The sequence below is a fragment of the Anguilla anguilla genome, chromosome 12 (genome assembly GCF_013347855.1).
Source record: "Anguilla anguilla isolate fAngAng1 chromosome 12, fAngAng1.pri, whole genome shotgun sequence".
NCBI classification, from domain to species: Eukaryota; Metazoa; Chordata; class Actinopteri; order Anguilliformes; family Anguillidae; genus Anguilla; species Anguilla anguilla.
In genome coordinates, this window is record NC_049212.1 from 16,191,852 (window position 1) to 16,212,341 (window position 20,490).

Here is a 20,490-nt window from a genome sequence, read left to right on the forward strand (position 1 = left end):
CCTGTTGGTTGGAGGTAGACATCACTCGAGTGCATCTGTGCAATGTGTATTCACTACTCACTGTACAACTGTAAAACCAATTGACAGCTAGCTCACTTCACAATACAACAGCTTGCTCTTACCAACATTTCAGTTTTACACTGTTTGATCAAATTCGTTAACATTGATAGCGCTGATAAGCTTGCACCCCTTGTTTGCTTTCGCGTAACGTTGACATATTGTCTCAAGCTGGAAGTGGCTTGGCGTCATCACGCGCCTTATCCATTGTTACTGCAAATTAGCAATACAAGATAAACGATAGCTAGCTACCCGTTAAGGTTCTACACTTCAAATACTATACGTTTACTAGCAAACTTTGTTCTGTAATTAAGTTTTGATATTAACAACTAATATTAAATAAAATACTGTTAGAAAACGGCGATCAATTTAAGCTACCGTTAGCAAACATCCCTTTCTGGACACCGTCTCCCACGGTTGTAGTCTAAGACCTACTAGCAGTAGCAGCTAACTAGCACCGTGGGACCGTTTAGGGCTGGAGCTGGGTCCACTCTCGATCGTGAATAACTTAACATACTAATTTTATTGTACTGCTAGGTTGACAATATAGGCCACGTTTACGTGTTGGATTAAAATTCTTTATCGCTTTAAATGTTAATTACTATTCAGCATTAGACTGCTAGCTAACTGCCAACGTTAGCTAGAATTAGCTACAAAAGCTAATTGGGGTCGCTCAAAATGGATTTATTTGGCGATCTTCCCGAACCAACACAAACAGCAGGTAATGACGAGATTCGATTTTGATTCTCGTGCTTTGTTGTTTAGATAGCCAACTGCACCTCTTTGGACTTAACTAGCTATATTCATAACTAGCTAAGCTTAGGTGACAGGTATGATATAATCTCTCAGCTAAACAAATGGTTTGGTTTAGCTAGCGTTTATTAAACAACTTATTTTAATGTATATGTTATCAAAATGTTGCATTGCATCGTTAGCCATTTTTTCGAGCTATATATTACTTAGTGATTTGATGGCTTGTGGTAGCTTCCAGTTTCGAATGAACTTCGCTAACGTTAGCTATCAAGATGCCTAACTAGTAGTAGCAGGCCTCAACACACCTCTGCAACTTGCCAGTTAACAATTGCGGGTAAATGGGTAAACGAGAATAGGCCAATACGTTAATTTTGTAGCTTGGTTAACAGCATGTACTCCTTGGCACAGGAGGAAATGCACTAACGGGTTCTGTGTTGGAGTATTTTGTTTTCCAGAAGTCCTTAACATTTTCCCGTATCTTGCAGGTGGACGTATGGAGAAACCCCCAGAGCCATCCGCAGTGGACCGGGGAGAGAAGAGAAAATGCGAGGTGACAGAGGAGCAGGAGGAAAAGAAAGTTTGTAAAGGTTTTCAGACATTCCACACCAGTATATATGTATCACATGTAAAGATTTTCGGATACATCCACACTGACTTGTACCACTTGAGTGTCATGTTTGTTTGGGATGGGTTTATGACCTTGTGCGTCCAATAGGCCTGGCCAGGCTAAAGGGATATGTTGCTGCCCGCCGAGGAGAGAGAGAGGAGATGCAGGATGCCCACGTCCTTCTACCTGACCTAAGCCCATGCCTTCAATCACTGCCCCCTCAAGTGTGAGTTACTACGGATGGCTGTGTGTAGGGTCACAAAATAGACCCATGTGCTGTGTGTACTTGGCTATACGTGTGAACATTGTGGAATATGTATAATATTGCTGTATGTTTGTCTCTAAAATAGAAAAGCCAGACACAACCAAAACTCTTTGTGGTTCTGAGGGTTTTTAGTGGCATGCTTATAATTGTACCTGTAATTATAGAAATGTGTATTTAGTTATTTTTAACAATCACAGTGTGTGTGTTTCAGCTCTCGTCTGGCTTATTTTGCTGTGTTTGACGGTCATGGGGGGTCTCGTGCCTCACGCTTTGCTGCAGAGAATCTGCATCGTACTTTGGCCCTAAAGTTTCCCAAAGGTGAGCGTACTGAGAATGTCACTACAGACTGTCTGGGCTAGAGGGAGCAGCTGGTCGTCTTCACATTACTGTTTCATGCTTACATGCAGGTACTATGCTCTAGTCTAGACGAAAGACTGTGGGAAAAATAGGTCTAGACATGAAGCATACAACCAAGGTTAATAAGCCAAATGGAATTTTTAGGCGATTTCCCCTACTTTTTAATACAGTAGACCCACTTTTAATTTTTATTGTACACTCAAAATGTGCAAATTATTATTCTTCACAGGTGAGGTGGAGAACTTGGACAAACTGGTGAAAAAGTGTCTGCTGGACACTTTCAAACAGACAGATGAGGATTTCCTTAAGCAAGCCTCAAGCCAGTAAGTACTGAGCATTACCATTGTGCCACCCATATGACACTCCATCATTACACTACATTACATGACATTTATTTGGCAAATGCTTTTAGCCAAAGCGACATACTACGAGCGCATACCAAGGGTCATTGGAACAACTACAGAACACAGGTCCGATACGGTACAATTCTCATGAAGTATCAGTTATTCATAGTCATGAAAAACAAGTCTAGTTCACGCAGTAAGCATAGGCTAAGTCATTGAAGTTACGGCAAGTCACACTAGAAGTGAGGTGTCATTACAAGAGATATGATAAAGAGCTACAACCTCAAGATGATGCAGTTCCCCATGCTTAATTCCCCATGCTGTCAAAAATGTCTTCATGTTTATAGAACAACAGAAGATGAGGGTGTTTTCAAGTTTCATGTTTAATTAGGAGACACAAATTGTAAATTATTTCTGACCTTTCATCATGTTGATGTCAGTGTGGTTTGTGAGTACATTTACAGAAGCCTGTTGGATTTTCAGTATACCCCGCCTCTCTGATACAGATGACCAATCACTGATCTGCACATAGGCTTGTTGGAGTGAGAAAGTAGAACTGGGTGGATCAGTGTATTTACTTAACTGTGAAAACATTAAGGCAGTGCCACCCCACACATTGTTTTCCCATTTGCATTGGTAAATACATATGCTGTGCTCCTGGTCCTTGTTGCCCAAGTTCTGAGATGTCCTCACACGTCTGCTCTGACGGGAAATCTCTGGCTGACTTTGTGTGAAGTATATGTAAAATAATATAATATGGAACAATCGGGAATTGTTCCTCAATGAATGAATGAATTGCCTCAGCTGACCGGTCCAGTCACTTAATGGTTTCATTTGTTCATGAACCATCGTTAGGCTTTTATTTTGAACTCTATATGTGCCCGGTGATTCGTCATCTAATTTCTCACTCACTTGCTGACCTTCCAGTCTCTTACCCCCTTCACGGAGTGTGCTATGCTTATGATACTTTTAACATCATGGAGGACCAGCTCAGACAGGTTATATGTTAAGGAAGAACGCAGATGTGTATCACAGCTGCAGTTTAAAAGACTACTTAATGGAATGGAAACAGGGTTGTTACATTGTTACTTCTGGGTTGTGCTTGGCTCCATAGGAAGCCAGCCTGGAAGGATGGCACCACTGCTACCTGTATGCTGGTGGTTGATGATTCGGTGTACGTAGCTAACTTGGGGGATAGCCGGGTGAGTACTGGGGAAGGGAGATGAAATGGTCATGTTGCTCTACTGTTGATGTGTTGTGATATTGCAAGATTGATGTTGCGGATCAACATCAAGGAGGGCGAGTAACCTACACTTGATAATTTGTACTCTGCCCTAACACCACTTCTGTCTTACACAAGTTTCCCGCTCTTGTGATCACCTCTGCTTATGTTCCACTCAGCTCTAGGAATGAACTAGCCAAAAATACATTTCTGATGAAATTCAGCATGTTCAATCATTAGCTCAGTGCTTCTTTATCCTCTGTCTTCTGCCATCTTAAAAGTTGCAGGTTTCTCGTCTTTGTCGTTATATACATAATGAAACAAGGTAAAGCAACCTGTGCCTTCTGTTAAATGCCTTTGATAAACGAAACAAAATTTGAAAAATTTTTGCTCTGTAAATTGCTAGTTTTCAGTAAGACTTAATCAGTTCTCTTGCTCCAATGAAATGTGCAAAAGCAATTTGTGCCAGTTGCCTTGTACTATATATATATATATATATATATATATAAACGATTGTTGTTGGGAAATGTTGCCTTCTTGACTGCACTGTTGGGTTGCATGCCTGTTTTCTTCTGTAAAGTATCTAATAAAGCGTAATCTAATCTAATCTAATCTAAACCCTGTGTTGTCCCAAGGCTTTGCTGTGTCGGATGGAGCAGGAAGGGGAGGATGACTGCCAGAAGTGCGTCACTCTGTCTCTCAGTAAAGAGCACAATCCCACTTGTTATGAAGAGCGAATGAGGATACAGAAGGCTGGTGGTACTGTCAGGTTGGTGGGGAAAGCAGTCGAGCAATAAGAAGTTGTAAAACCACCTATTAGTCGTAAAAGCCACACTTAAGTAATGAAGTCATCAGCTTGTCATTAGAAGATATGTGATAGTTCCTGTACATATTTAAAATCTGGCAAATGCAGTGTTGGTAATTGTGGTGCAATAGTGGATTTAGTTATGAAAATACTAAGTATCATTGTTCTTTTCATATGATTTTGTTAGTTCTCAGTTGGTGTTATAAATGACACAACATAGGAAGGTATACAATGCAGTTCAAGTATTAAGACAGTGATACAATTTTTGTTGTTCTGGCTCTGTACTTTAGCACATTGGATTTGAAGTATATAACAGTGTCACACATAAACATCAAAATATTGCTTTATGTCTGCTTGTTCACCTGATTACATTATGAAGTTTCTATCATCTGGTTACCAGCGCGAGTCATTAACTTGCCAAAGCTAAAGTTATAATTGTATATACCGTCCTGTATTCCCCTAGTAAACACAGTATTTTTCAGATAAATGTTGTTTATCATTCGGAACAGCTAAGAGCCTGCACCATATTGAGAAAATTTAGGGCGTGCTTTGCTGTGTCTGCGTGTTGCCACAGGGATGGTCGAGTTCTGGGTGTGCTGGAGGTGTCCCGTTCCCTGGGTGATGGGCAGTATAAGCGCTGTGGGGTGATCTCTACACCTGACCTTCGGCGGTGTCAGCTCACACACAATGACAGGTATAGCACCATGTGTCTGTTCAGTTAGGCCTTCACACAGGAGCAAGTCTTTTTAAGACAAAGGGTTAAAGACTTGGATAAGGTGGGATTTCTCGCATTTTCATTTTCATAAGCTTTATTTGATGACCCCACTTCAGCATTGTTTGGTTAATACAAAAAAGAAATTACTTTAAAGGCCTGTAGCCATGGAAGGATCAAGTTAAATCCTTGTGGCCATCCTGTTTTTTACATTAATGAAATGTAATATTAACAGGTCATTTAATTGCTTTAGCTTATTTTCACACTCATCAACAGTTCACAACATTCGTTTAATATTTCTTTAATCTATTCCTTAAACTGCTGATAAGACTGGCACATAAAGTAAACACTTGTCTGGGGAGGTTAACAGTGGATGTCAATGAGGGATTCATGTTATTTCATCAGGTTTGTCATTCTGGCATGTGATGGGCTCTTCAAAGTCTTTACAGCAGAGGAAACTGTAAGGTTCGTCCACTCTGTCCTGCAGGTAGGATGTGCCCTTCAGCGTTTAGTGCAGTGTGTGTTGATGTGTGTGTGTTTTTGTTTGTGTGTTTGTTAATGTGTGTGTGTGTCTGTGTGTGTGTGAAAGACCGTGACGTTGATTCTGTGTCACACTGCTCCTTACACACAGGATGTGACTGTGGAGGCGAAGGAAGGACAGACTGCAGAGGAGGGGCGCTTTGAAGCAGCATGTCAACGACTGGCCAATGAGGCGGTGCGACGCGGCTGTGCCGATAACGTTACTGTCATCCTGGTGTCCATCCAGTTCTGAAGAACTACTCGTCTGTCCACTTCTTTACCTGTCTTTGTCTGTATGTCCATGCCTCCTCCTATCCACTTGTTAATAATGCAGTCCATTGGTCCACCTGTTGACATTTTTCTACTACATGGTGGATTTCCTGGAGGCATAAAAGAGATGCCTGCATTGCCAAACCTAATGATATGTGAACAGAATAGGGAACAATTTGTGAATTTTTACCACATTTCTGAACTTGAACAGGAAAAAGACTATATGTGAACGATTTCTTAATTGCCTCATGTTTAATAGGATTCTTTACTCTTCAAAAATAAAAGAGTACTTTTCTATCTTCTCTTTGAGATTACTTTATTTGAAGAAAATGATATCCCTCCTTCAGTGTACCGTACCTGCTATTTATCAATGCGTTACAATGATGTTCGAACTATAACAATGCTATGTAAAAAGTTGTGTAAGTCGCTCTGGATAAGAGCGTCTGCTAAATGCCTGTAATGTAATGTAATGTAATATAACACGTCCTCAGCGAACAAGCAGCACCACTTTTATTTTGAAACTTTTCTACCGGAAGTTTATTTTAGTGGTTGTTGAATGTGCCCAGCCAGCTTTCCGATTCTAATTTTGCTGGTTCAGAAACTACGACCGGTGGATAAGACGACAGATTGGCGGCGATAGAGTGAATGCGTTGTTTTTTCCTGTTCCGAGCAAACGATTTGGGGATTCATTGCTTGACATATCCGTACATTTCAATGAAGTCATCCGCCACCTTAAGTATACATAATAAACTGCCGTCATCGTTCAGTTTTGAACTAACGTTACACCTGAAACTAGTATATATTTGCGGGTACGTATATGGAAATAACAGTCAAAACATAAGTTATACAATTTGCTAACGTTACTACTTAGCGAACTTTTGTCGGGTGCGAATATTGCATTACTTCGGGCCAGCTAACCGTATGGCAGTGGTAATTAGCGTTAGTTATCTAGGAAACGGTAGCTACGTCATTCTGGCTGTCACATTTGGGATTCCGTTACACGCAATATGTCAGTCGACTCGTTCTTAATTCACCTGCTTGAGTTGCTTTGCCAGCTGTTTATTAGACTATTTGTATAAGTAGCGAGAATAAAGCAGGCTAGCGAGTTCTAGCTTGCTCATCTAGGAATGGGCTAACGTTCCATAAGAAATCGCTGCTTTCGAACAAATATTCTAGCTAGCTGGCTAGCCAAGAACGTTAAATTATGTAACGTCAGGTATGTTCTTATAACGATCCATGTGCGTTTTTGTTATTATTTTGCTAAAGTAACAAGCTACCGTGTTCATTTAACATTGGCTTGTACATTTATCGCTTTTTAACCGTGTGTTCCTATCTAGCTGCTATTACTTGATAAACACGGCGAGCATCAGGACACTTACTTCATATTGTACAGATACAGTAATCCACAGTCACACTACAGTGCAGTATGGAGATGGATTATTTTCTGGACTTTGAAGAATGCATCAGAGACTCGCCGACGTTCAGGTTTGTATGAATAAACATGACGGCTAGCTCGCTCCTAAAATGACAAGCTAATTTTCTAATTTAACTCGTGTGATCAATGTCGTGGAAGAGGTCTTCTTGACTTCCTCGAAAGGCAATTCCAGTTTAGTTTATATTCTGGGAATATGTGTCAGATCTCTTGGGCCTGTTTCACAGATTGGACGTGGACCAGTGTGAAAGTGAAGTGACGGATCTGGAGGGTCGGGTGGAGAAGGTGAGGGGCGGATGCGGGAAGACCGGGTGATAAGGATGTTAGATAATTCTAATGGGACGCTGTGTATTAATGGGTGTGGCTTGTCTTTCAGGTGATGAAGTTGTGTAGTAGGATGGTGGAGGCAGGGCAGGCATACAACAAAGCCAATGAGCAGTTTCTCACTGGGCTGATGGAGTTCTCTGCATACCATCGACAGGACAGCAGCATAATGGTAGGGGAGGACTGTGTGGGGGATTGATGCAGTTGGGGTAAAGAGGTGGGCATGGAGCATAGAACCAGAGAGGAGACAGGTTATTAAAGTAGGGGAAAGGGCCGTGGGAGTGAATATTTTATTTAATACCTGTCAGGTTGGACATCCTAGCCAATCCAGTCCATTGTATGTGCTTGTGGTCTCTATAACACTTACAATCTTTCTCTCTCTCACCTCCATCCCTCTCTCCCTGTTTGCTTAGAGCTGCTTGGGTCAGTTTAATCAGGGGCTCCAGGAGATGATTCACTTCCACACTGTGAGTACAGCCAGTCCTCTTGAGCCGCAACCGCTATGTGCACTCCCCAAACCTTTACCACCCTGTACCCCCTCAAACCCTTACCACCCTGTACCCCCTCAAATCCTAAACCACCCTGTACCCCCTCAAATCCTAAACCACCCTGTGCCCCCTCAAATCCTAAACCACTATGTGCACTCTCAAAACCCTTACCACCATGTACCCCCTCAAACCCTAAACCACTATGTGCACACTCAAAACCATTACCACCATAAGCGCCTCAAATCATTACCACCCTGTACCCCCTCAAATCCTAAACCACCCTGTGCCCCCTCAAATTCTAAACCACTATGTGCACTCTCAAAACCATTACCGCCCTGTCCCCCCTCAAACCCTTGACCACTATGGGCATTGTCCTGTTCAGCCATGCCTGTTCTGTAATGCAATTATAAATGTTTTATTAGTATTTATGTATCCAGTGTTTCTGTACATGCCTCCAGGCAGTACTTGGAAATGGTGAGATATCAAAGCCCATCTACCAATGTGACTTACAAGCTGAACATGGAAATATGCAAACTGCAATCTGTTGTAGTGGAGTCATATTCACAGTTGCTTTTATTTATGTTCTTTGTATTTGAATTTTTTAATTCATGGTTGAAAAACGTATTTGCTTGACCAAGGCAAAACTAAAATGTATAGGCATACATAAAAATGTGTTTAAACAATAAGTTGAAGGAGTGGGGAGAGGTAGTTGCATATGTATGAATCCTAAATCTTGATGTAAATTTTGTTGGAAAGCAGTGTTGTTAACTGGTCTAGGCTAAAGTGTACCCTGATTAAAAAATTCCAAACTTTCTACGGTGCCATGGCCTATTTTACAATTTTTGAACAAAAAAGGTCTATAGGTGTATTAAACTTGCATGGAAATGTTTATTTTACATTTAAATGACTCATCAATGAGCGTGATCTTAACAAAATGTAATTATTATTTTAAGTTGTTACCTTGTATTTGCACAGATGTAGTTTTGTTAAGTTGCCTTTTCTTTGTTCTCATCTTCCCTTTTTGACTGCAGATGCTGTTTGACCAGACTCAAAGAGCCATCACCCAACAGCTGAACAATCTGCTCACACAGTATGTTATTCACTTGCACATACCACATTTGCATAAATGCACACACACACACCACCCATGTTTCGTCATTTAGCATTGTTGTTGCAGTATACCAACTGAATCTTCTGTTTCCTGTGATACTGCTATGACCAATATTACTGTGGAAACAGTTACCAATGCTTGTGCAACTCAGCTACTCATCACCAGTGTAATATGGAGGAATAATGGGCTGAGGCAGTGTTTCATGGTTTGGGCTAGGCCCCTTAGTTCCAGTGAAGGGAAATCTTTGGGGGAACAAATCCATATTAATGCTCATGGTTTTGGAATGAGATGTTCAACAAGCACATATGGAGGTGATGTTCAGGTGTCCACGTACTGACTGTATAGTGTATGTCTGTATTTCACAAATGTCTTACATGTAAGCTAATGTTTATTTGTTAAATATGCTGTATATCCTGCCATCATTTTTTATTCTTTTTCAAAAAATAATTTGGCGCCCAGTGCGGGGCTGCACACATCCAATTCCCACCCTAATTTGGAATGTTCTGTTGCCCCCCAGGGGTGTTCATGCAACAACCCCACTGCACGGGATACACAGGTTTAGCTTGCTATCCTGGTTTAGCCATGTCCTTTTGAGCTGGCGAAAGGAAAGACTGTTTTCTCTTTAATTTGGGGGGCGGGGGGGAGGGGGGGGGTGGAGAGGGGTCTGCATTGACAGCACCCCTCTCCATCTTTGTATGTTTTGATTCAGGGTGTGCATTATTCAGTCAGAAAACACAGTGGAGGATCGCAGGATCAATGAGAAAAGCAGACAGAGCAGTGAGGTGCAGCATGTGCAGATGGAGACTGTAATGGACGCCAAGTCGAGACGTCAGTCTGTTAGTTAACAAGTGTGCTTGATTTTACGCGTTCTGCGGTGTTTCACTCCGGGTAGTCTCTTTGTAGAGCCTGAGGATAGATTTTTAGTTATGCGCACTGTCCCATACTGAGAGCACCTCTCTGTTTCATAATGTTAGACTGGTGCATGCCATATTGCCTTTATTTCAGTATTTGAAAGTGTCCAGACCCACTGGCCAGCAGTTTTCCCGGAATTGGGAAGTGTGCAGACTATGGTCTGTTGCAGTGCAGTAACATTTGTATTCACGTATGCATTGTTTCTGCTCGTTGCGTAACTGGTTTTGTGTTTAAATTCATGTTCTGCATTGAAATAAAAAAGTGGTTGGCGAGCATGCAGATACAGCTACGCGAAACACAAAAATTCATGTCTGCCATACTAAATATATAACATTCAGTATAAATTTCTGTTTATATTTGTGTGATGATAATTTGTGGCAAGTGATTTTATGGAAAGTACAGTGATATTAACTAGCCTGGGGTAAGCCATGCAAATGACAACCTGTGCCTTTTCAGGTTCCTGCCTCAGATTCGAGAGACAAGGAAGGAGTTTGTGAGGATCGGGGAGGACCTGGAGATGGCTGCGCTCAAAAATGGTCAGACTCCCCGCCACAAAACCACTGATGCGGAGAGAGCCAGTCACCTGCTGCTAGCTACGCGCAAGTGCCACCAGCATTTTGCCCTTGATTACTGCCTACAGGTACCTGCGGCCTAAATGCAACTGTAGCCTACACCAACAATCGTTCGCAGGTACATGAAGACGGTACTGCTGCCGTCTAGTGGAAGGGGTTACATTCTTGCATTTAACCAGAACATTCTTTCCATGTTATAAGTAGGATTCTCCCTTAAGGAGATGACTGGCCAGTTGGCAGTATTCCTGCAGACTTTCTGTGTCAGCTGGTCATGCCCAGGGGTCCACACAGGTTTAGTGCTCTTTTCTACAGTGATTAAGCCACATTATTAAACTCAGCCAGGCATTTGGGAGCATCTCCAGTTGTTGAGTCCGTCTTGAATCCATACATTTTTTTTATGAAGTTGTATGAATTTCTGGACTGATGTATTGATAATCTTATCTGCTGGAATCTGGTTATTTGCACATTATTTTCACGAATGTTATGTATTTCCTGTATGCCATGTACAACTCTAAAACTTGTACACATGTGTTAATGAAAATCCTCAATGTTTATGCCATACAGCTGAATAATTTCAAAGCTCAACAGAAGATTGATATCCTCAACTCTGTGAGTATTGTGACTAAAACTGATCATCTACTTGGAATTTCTGTGCTTTACATATTCTTTGACTTAAGTTTTTTGTAAATGTACCTGACCATTTAATTCACAACTTGTCCATGGAACTATGAACTATTTGATTTTACTGTACTATGCTGGACATTCTGGTATAAACAAAAAAAGGTAGCTGATCTGCATAATTCTGTATTGCCTGGGTGGTAATTGTCAATAAATCTTCTTTAAAAAAGGGTTTCTTTGAATCTGTGGTGGAAATAGTACTCACAGCCTTCCATAGAATTTGTGCTTATGCATGATTAGATTAATATTTGCCTTTATGTGTCATTTATGCAAGAGGCCTCTAAGCTCTTCTGACCATTTTGCAAGCACACGAGGTGACATTCGCTGAGGTGGAGTATATAGGAGGATATTCTCCTTTGTCGTTTCAGATTTTCTCCTACTTCCATGCCCAGTATACCTTCTTCCATCAGGGTTATGACCTGCTGAAGGACCTGGAGCCCACCATGAAAATCATGGCCTCTCGGGTAAGGCCAGTTTCAGAGGCACCTTCCACTTCTCTTTGACACCAGTGTTCTCTGCCCTTTGGTCCATCACAGCAAAAACCATATTGACCAATAAGATTAAAGGAACACTAGTTGGATGAGTGATGCCTAAATTTGGATGTAGCTGTGCTGTAGTATGTGGGTGGTTGACACTCACACAGGGGTGCTCTTGGGTTGGACAGTTCCCACAACTGAGAATGTTTGTCCTGTACAGCTTGCCTTACTGTCCACGGACTGCAAAGCCAAAAAGAAAGAAATGGAGAATACCCATCTGCTGGTCCAACAGAGAGTGAGTTTCAACACCGACTGCCTTCAGTCAGCACTGTTTGGTGCTTACCTCTATACAGTGTGTAAACATTGAAACCTTATTTTTTTTTATTCTACTTTCAGTATTAACAGTCCTGTATGAACCAATGAAAGAGTTTGATCAGTAGAACTGTTTGTTTATGGTGGAATTCAACCCAGAGTTTGGAAATTAGGATTGATCTCTGATATTGTGATCATTATCATTGGTTGCTGACAGTAACATTATAGTTTTCTTTAATTGTAAAAGAAAAATTTACAGTGAGTGTTTTGAGTACCAGAATTCACCTTGACAAGTAGAAGGTGAATTATCAGTATTAATCAGTGAGCGTTTGTACATTGTTATTGTTTTGTGTGGGTTTTTTGTGTGGGTGGATCCAGTGAATGATCATTAGATGATTATTTCTCTCTAAATTGTTGCTGTGCTGTTTCAGGATGCTACAGGGGAGCCGATTGTTACTGCCCGCCCTGGAGACAGTGCAGCTATTGAAGGCTATCTGTTCAAGCGCTCCCGCAGAAAAAACAAAACCTGGAAGAGGTATGTGGGAGGGGAGCATGCCGTCAATCAGAATCCCTGAAGAAGAAATCAGGGGCTGTGCTTCAGCCCTTTCAGGATGAAGCAGTCCTGCTTACAGGGCCCCTGCTTTTCTGTTTTTAATAAGAGGTTTCTGTTCTTTTTTAAATCGGTTTTGAAAAATGAATTTCCATTTTGCTCTTTTTCATCTCCCACCTTTGTCCCCATTTTCTTTTTCCTGTTTGTTTTTATTATGTACAATTGTGTCCAATATATGGTGTGAATGTTAGCATGTATTTTCAAATTATAACTGCTTTGATGGTTCTTCTTTGAGATTGGATTTGTATTCCTTTCATTGTTCCAGCCCTTCTCACTGTTGTGCTGTATTTTCTTTCTCGTTGCTTAAGATGCTGGTTTTCAATAGAAAACAATCAACTGGTATATTCCAAATCACACAAGGTAGGTCCAGGCCAATTACTGGGACAGTTAAATAATTCTTTCTTGATTTGTCTTGATTTGTGTGTGAGAGTGTGAACGCGTGTGTGTATGTGTGTGAGAGAGAGGGAGAGAGAGCTTGTGGGTTTGGGTGTGTATGTTTCTCTCACTCTTATGTACAGTACTGTGCAAAAGTCTTTGGCACCCTAGATTTTTAAATATAATATATAGTATATATTTGGTATTAGATGTTTATTTTTTGTTTTCTGCATTAGTGTGTCAGTTGAAAAGAGCAAATGTGAGATTTCCAAACATGAATTTTCCAAAAAAAATGAAATTTTACGAGTACATTTTTGTATTTTGTTAAACAAAGTAATATTTTAAGTAATAGACAACTTTTCAGATAAAAACTTGATCAAGGGTCTCTGGGATTACCTGGAGAGCCAGAAGCAAGCGAAACAGCCAAAATCTGCAGAAGAACTGTGGCAAGTTCTCCAAAATGCTTGGAACAACTTACCAGCCGATTTTCTTATAAAACTGCCGGACAGTGTACCTAAGAGAATTGATGTTGTTTTAAAGGCGAAGGGTGGTCACACCAAACATTGATTTTATTTAGTTTTTTAAGTATTTACTGCTCTTTTTATTATTATTTTTTTTGATATTTATAACCTTTCATTTCATTATTTTTGTAAGCATCTTAGCTGTACAGCATTTTTTTTTACAGGTGCCTAAGACTTTTGCACAGTACTGTATAATATTTCAGTTGGTGTGCACATAAGTTCATTGAGATTTCTCTACAGGAGGAGGCTAAGGTCTTGTTTGATGACCTCAGACTGTGTGCTGTGAAATCTCTGGACAGCATTGATCGTCGCTTCTGTTTCGAGATTGTGTCTGTTCAGAAGTAAGAAGCCTTAAATTTGTAGACGTCAGCATCAGCATCTGTAGTGATTGTGATTTATAAGTAAGATCTTGGTGTACATCTGGATTCCAAAGGTTCCCCAGAATGCAAGTTAACCCCTAGAATCTAAGGAATGGGGGTTCTTTAGAACCAAGCTAGACCACTATAAAATATATATTCCAAAGAAAATGCAATACCATAAAAAAGGAAATGCTTAACATATTAAATTAAAAATACTAAAAGGATCAGAAATAAAACTGGGTTAAACTTAAGACTAATAAAAAAAACATGAGTAAAGATAAAAGAAAGCAAACCCAAATCAAAATAATATTAAATTTAATGTAAAAAGATATTTTTGTTGAGTCCAGGACTTTTTACAGGGGAAAAAATGAGGACCAAGTGTTTTGTGGTTGGAAAAAATGACTGGTGCAATGATTTTACATGTAAACAATTACATTAAATGGTGTATTGGATGTGACTCACAGGCTGCATGTAAACCTCCCCTCTCAGGAGCTGCTCCCTGCAGGCGGACTCTGAAGGGCTGAGGCAGGCCTGGATCAGTGCTGTACTGGGCAGCATCGACATGGCCTACCGCCAGAAGGTGGAATCCCAGCAGTTAGTTGTAAGAGGAACCAAAGATACTCAGACTGAGGCACACTATGGCTGAGGCACAATCACAGACTCAGCACCAGTGTTCACTTGGAGTTACACACTGGTGCTGAAACACTATAATGTCTCGGCTTCCCAGACTGCTGAGAAGCCACCGAATCCTGCGTGCCCCGACCCTCAGCCGTCGCCCCCCACCCCTCAGTCCGCCACCCTGGGCGTGGCCCTGCAGGTGTCCGGGAACTGGCAGTGCTGCGACTGCGGAGAGAAGGAGCCCCGCTGGGCTAGCATCAACCTGGGCATCACCATGTGCATCGAGTGCTCCGGCATCCACAGGTACAACCTTCCCTCTGAGCCGTGTGTGCCCCCAGTGCTCTGACATCAGCAGGTAATGCCTTCCTTCTGAGCCCTGTTACTATGAGGTCAGGATGCACATGGCATGGTTTGGCCCTGGGGAGGGGGGGGGGACTAGCATCACACACAGGAGGGATTAATTTCTTTTTGAACATTACAGTTTTTTTTTTGTAATGCCGTGATGCAGTATGTGGTGAATTGGGCTTTAAAAACGCCACGGTGACTATGTCGTGACTGTTGACAGGAGTCTTGGAGTTCATCTCTCCAAAGTTCGATCCCTCACCCTGGACTCCTGGGACCCAGAGCAGCTTAAGGTACTGGAGCTCTCTCGTCACACCGTGTCTGTGGGGCAGCAGTACAGTGTGAATTTAGAGGTCTCTGTACGTGTCAGAAGAGTAAACTGAGACCGAGCCAGAAGCACAGTCACTGATTTGACTTTTAATGGGAGATTCTGCCCAGAAATCAAAGTTTAATGATTTTTGAGCCACCTGCGTGTTTCTACATTCCAGTGAGAGTATATGGGTTCCGCTGTCCATCTTTGTCATGACTGTGATGTCTGGCCTTATCTCCAACTTTGTAGCTGCTGTGCATTCTGGGTAATGATGTCATCAACGGGATCTACGAGGCGCAGTGTGCGGACCAGGGCAGGATAAAGCCCCATGCGCAGTCTCCGCGGTAATTTTATTTTATATTGGGTGATTCTCAGTCCAACTCTGTATTACTATGAAATAATTTGATATTATTAAATTTAAAATTTAATTTAATTCAATGTTTTGCTGTCACAGAAGATTTTTAACGCTAAAGGTCATGTGGGACAATTATTCAAATCAAATAGAAATTAGTTCTTGGTTATTTTCATTCAGCATTTATTGTCATTAATTTATCCTAAGAAAGTGCAGTTATTCATATATTTTCTGAGACAAGGATGTCATAAATTTTTTATATCTAAAAAATTAGATGCATAATGCTGTAGCAAACATTAATAATATATTTTATGAAAAACCAGTGGTGCAATGTGCATGTGGGATATGGTCAGGGCCACTGATAAGATGTTTGTCTGGACTGGTGGGTGTGGTAGATTTTATGTTGCATCACGTCTCTCACAGGTATCTATACTGCACCTGCTTCCTGTGTTTACAGAGCAGATGATCTCATGTCCTGCAATTACAATGTCACTTTTTTCAGCCAGGAGAAGGAACTGTGGATCAAGGAAAAATATGTGGAAAAGAAATTTGTAAAGGAAGCTGCCTTAACGCACACAGGTATTATGCGTATGCGTTTGTGTGTGTGTGTGTGTGTGTGTGTGTGTGTGTGTGCATGTGCATGTGCGCATGCTTGTGTGTGTGTGTGTGTGCGTGCGCGCATGTGCGTGTTTGTTTGAGCTTTTGTGTACTTCACTGTACAGGTGTGAGTGTGCTCTAAACTAGTTAAATGCACCCTTTAGTAAAATTTGGATGTATTGCTAAAATATGTCTGGAGGAAAACTGAGAATCATGCTATTTAGCCAGCATGTACTGCTTCAGTATCAGCTCAGACCCCTCAGGGAGACTTGGTATCTAGTAAAATCCACTCCTGTGGCAGACTGGAACTAGCCAGGAGAACCCGGCTCTAGGTGTTCTGTGACCTCAGAGTCCTCCCTCAGACCTCTGTGACCTCAGAGTCCTCCCTCAGACCTCTGTGACCTCGGAGTCCTCCCTCAGACCTCTGTGACCTCAGAGTCCTCCCTCAGACCTCTGTGACCTCGGAGTCCTCCCTCAGACCTCTGTGACCTCAGAGTCCTCCCTCAGACCTCTGTGACCTCGGAGTCCTCCCTCAGACCTCTGTGACCTCGGAGTCCTCCCTCAGACCTCTGTGACCTCAGAGTCCTCCCTCAGACCTCTGTGAGCTGAGAGCCCCATCATTGCTCTTATGTCACAGAAGCCGAAGAGACGGACACAGACGCCTCAGACAGAGGGAAGGATGCTGCCGGACGGCGCATTTACCAAGCTGCACAGTCTGGGGACCTCGTCTCCATGGCAACGGCGCTTGCTCAGGGGGCGGAGGTGAACTGGAGTCACCCGGAGGAGGAGGGCCGCACTGCTCTGATTGGGGCAGCCCGTGGGGTGAGTGGCACACCCACTGTCCTTAAACATTACTGTAATACTTTAATTCCATGACTGTTTTACATGTTTTCAACAGTATTAGTAGCTATAACTAATGTAGTACTACAAGTAGTAATACTTTTTAATATTTTAATCACCGTTCTAATACTACTGCTATATTCTATTCATGTTATCATATTCCAGTTTCCTTTCGAGCCACATTGTAATTATCACTCGGACATAGCCAAAATCTCATTTTAACCACATAATAATTATATTCCATTTCCATCCTAATTCTGATTCTAAAATAACATCTTTGTTTTCCTGATGGTTTTCATTGTTAATGGGGAAAACATTCTGATGACATTCACAAAAATTACTGGGTGTCCATACGTTGCATGCATCCCTTATGAAAAATGAAATGTACTGTTGCCATTTTTCTTTACCCTTGTTTAATGACTGCTTGCAGCTTTATTTAGAATAGTACTGCATATAATGTTATCGTAACAATTTTAAATAGATGTAATAAGTATCAGTGCTAGTGGTAATATAATGGCATTATTATAACCATTATCATAAATCAGTTTATTAGTTTATCTGGCTTTCCCTTGTTTAATCTCATTAAGGAAAGGTATAAATATCCAGGATAGATGCTTAATCAGAAGAGCCATTTCTTTCACTCCACTGCGAGGGCTAGAATTCTGCCTTGATGATTGAGAGTCTGGGTTTTTTGTCTGTAGGGCTCACTGCAGGCCTGTGAGTACCTGCTGCAAAATGGGGCAAATGTCAACTATCGGGACCAGCGAGGACATGGGGCATTGCACGCTGCTGCCACCTGTGGCCACACAGGGTAAGAGTCACGTTCGTGGGACTGCATTATGGCTGGATGGTGAAAATATATGTGCTGCCATTGAACTCTTCACTAAGTTGAACAAATTTATAGTAAATACCTTGATATGTAAATGAGTAATACATTTACACTTTAGCCATTTGGCAGATGCTCTTATCCACAATAACGTACACAGCTTACATTCTTTTTACATGTAATCCATTTATGCGGCTGGATATTTACAGAAGCAATTCTGATTAATTCACTTTCTCAAGGGTAAACAGGTTATAATTTCCACCTTGGAATTAAACCTACAGCCTTCGTACAAGTCCACTTTCTGAACAAACAACCAAATACACTATATAATATACATGAGGATATTTCTAAAAACAGTGTTATAAGATCATGTTTCACCTCCGTCTAGCTATTGCTGTGGTACAGTCCAGGCCTTTCCTTACCTTCCCTAGAATGAGCAGTTCATTCAAAACTACATTACATTACATTACAGGCATTTAGCAGACGCTCTTATCCAGAGCGACTTACACAACTTTTTTTTTTTTTTTTACATTGTATCCATTTATACAGCTGGATATATACTGAAGCAATGCAGGTTAAGTATCTTGCTCAAGGGTACAATGGCAGTGTCCTACCCGGGAATCGAACCTGCGACCTTTCGGTTACAAGCCCAACTCCTTACCCACTGTGCTACACTCCGTCCTCGTCGGAGTATTTGCTACTTTGAGCAACACCCTGTAGAGGAAGCAGTAGTAGTTTTAATGATAAAGCAACTACAAATCAATTCAGCACTCTTTCTGCTTTAAAATACTTAATGCAGCTGTGACATAAGTTCACTCCTGCCCCTACAGGCAAGTATGTTTACTACTGAAGAGAGGAGCCAATCAATATGCAGTTGATGAGAGGGGACAGGACGCGCTCAGCATTGCCATGGACACAGCCCATGCTGACATTGTTACATTGTAAGTGCCCCTCTGGGTTTTCTGGAACAGGTGGCATTACTTAAAGGTGTTGGTTCTATGACTTGGTGTGTGTGTGTGTGTGTGTGTGTGTGGTTTGTGTGCGTGTGCATGTGTGTGTGGTATTGTGTCTGTGTGTGTATGCGCACATGGAAATGTGTGTTTGTGTGCGTACATAGGAGATCATATTCACTGTTTTTCTAAACAGACTGCGGATGGCTCGCATGAATGAGGAAATGCGAGACTCAGAAGGATTTTTTGGAACTATGGGTAAGAGAATTTACACAAAGACTGTTTCTAAAGTGCATGTTATACCCTTCCCCTACAGATCACAATGTCACTCTTAATTCAGTAGTGCATTTCCGACATGCTGCATCCTACTATAGACATACCTCTTTGCGATTTTCACAGGTGATGACGAGACATTCCAGGACATCTTCCGTGACTTCAGCAACATGGCGTCTCATGACCCAGAGAGGCTGTCCAGGCGGAAGTTCAGCAGGGACAAGGGTGGAGGAGACTCTGATGAGCAGAGTTAGCGTCGGAGCCCTATGGGGGCTGAGGCTTCGGAGCCCTGTGGGGGCTGAGGACTGCTCTGTGCACTGCCCAGTGTAGGCTGAAGCCATAGCTGGCAGTCAGCATTATGAAGAATTTATGGAGTGCTTTACCACAAAACCTATAACACTGTGCTGCATCCCAGGGCTGAGGCAGGGTGCCATACCCCAGGCCTGTCATGCACTGAACTGTATCTCTCTAATGTTTTAATCTTTTAATTCAATTCCATTGCTTGATTTTTACTCAGTACTCGGTTTTGAGAAGTCATATTTATAGTGGAACTATTAACAATCTTGTGAAAGCAGATCTGCTGGCAGTTTGATAATGTCCGGAGTCTTCACTGTGTGTCCTGCCTTTCAGATAAATGAGCAAACAGAAGTGTCATGAGGAAAAAAGTGAAATTTATATTTTTAACAGTGTTTTTTTTTTTTTTCAAAATCGAAGGTGTAAGAATACTACTGAGTATTAACAAGGATAATAAAGTAATACTGTGTCAGAACTGTGCATTTGCATTCACCACATACTTTTAGGCAACGAGTGTATATTCTCATAGCAACAGCAATAAGTAGGCCTACCATGTTCGTGGTCATGCTCATCAAAAATCAAATTAGTGCATGTTCAATCTCTACCTCTACATACTATAATAAACAAAGTTACAATGTACAATATACAAGGGTCAAAAGGAACAGAGAAGAGCACAATACTTTTAGTTCCAGGACTAGGAGAAAGTTCTTGCATCTTATATTTTGCACTAAAGTGGTTATGTCGGATGGGTTAATAGAATTAGCTGAGTGTCTCTAACCATTTAAACTGGATAATAACAACTAAATAAATCAAGATCGGTTGGCGGAGAATACATATAGAAGTAATTAATTTTGTTTTGATCTCTCCTCCTTCCCCACAGTAGTAACACAAATGCTATACTACCAATGGGTTTGCGGTAAAAAATAAAAAAAATAATAAAGTGCAGATTTTTTTGCCAATGCCAGCAACAAAATTCTGTGAAACACATTTTGGTAATTTAAAAAGAT

General features: G+C 41.4%; 2 protein-coding genes across 9 annotated transcripts; both read left to right on the plus strand.

Moving 5' to 3' along the window:
- Positions 1-67: 67 nt before the first annotated feature.
- ilkap (integrin-linked kinase-associated serine/threonine phosphatase) lies at positions 68-6,213 on the plus strand. Of its 4 annotated transcripts, none has more exons than XM_035386220.1 (10): positions 68-778; positions 1,296-1,397; positions 1,526-1,643; positions 1,894-2,000; positions 2,269-2,362; positions 3,498-3,585; positions 4,241-4,374; positions 4,985-5,104; positions 5,528-5,609; positions 5,754-6,213. In XM_035386220.1, exons 1-10 carry the CDS (start codon positions 736-738, stop codon positions 5,892-5,894), a joined length of 1,029 nt encoding a protein of 342 aa, XP_035242111.1. In that variant the 5' UTR covers positions 68-735; the 3' UTR covers positions 5,895-6,213. The 4 variants fall into 4 exon arrangements, with proteins under 4 accessions (XP_035242111.1, XP_035242112.1, XP_035242114.1 ...); XM_035386221.1 differs by having other exon boundaries at positions 69-778; positions 1,296-1,387; XM_035386223.1 differs by lacking the exon at positions 68-778 and having other exon boundaries at positions 1,296-1,383.
- Positions 6,214-6,438: 225 nt separating this feature from the next.
- zgc:162872 (BAR_ACAPs and ArfGap_ACAP domain-containing protein) lies at positions 6,439-19,963 on the plus strand. 5 transcript variants are annotated; one of them, XM_035386197.1, is made up of 23 exons: positions 6,440-7,127; positions 7,249-7,396; positions 7,571-7,628; positions 7,720-7,839; positions 8,081-8,134; positions 9,187-9,245; positions 10,635-10,818; positions 11,315-11,359; positions 11,797-11,892; positions 12,125-12,199; positions 12,648-12,751; positions 13,135-13,186; positions 13,963-14,063; positions 14,571-14,682; positions 14,809-15,002; positions 15,265-15,334; positions 15,601-15,695; positions 16,206-16,282; positions 16,938-17,122; positions 17,842-17,951; positions 18,797-18,907; positions 19,113-19,174; positions 19,316-19,963. In XM_035386197.1, the coding sequence occupies exons 2-23, from the start codon at positions 7,338-7,340 to the stop codon at positions 19,441-19,443; spliced, it is 2,151 nt and encodes a 716-aa protein (XP_035242088.1). In that variant the 5' UTR covers positions 6,440-7,127; positions 7,249-7,337; the 3' UTR covers positions 19,444-19,963. The 5 variants fall into 5 exon arrangements, with proteins under 5 accessions (XP_035242091.1, XP_035242088.1, XP_035242089.1 ...); XM_035386198.1 differs by having other exon boundaries at positions 7,305-7,396; XM_035386196.1 differs by having other exon boundaries at positions 6,440-6,720.
- The last annotated feature ends 527 nt before the right edge of the window (positions 19,964-20,490 follow it).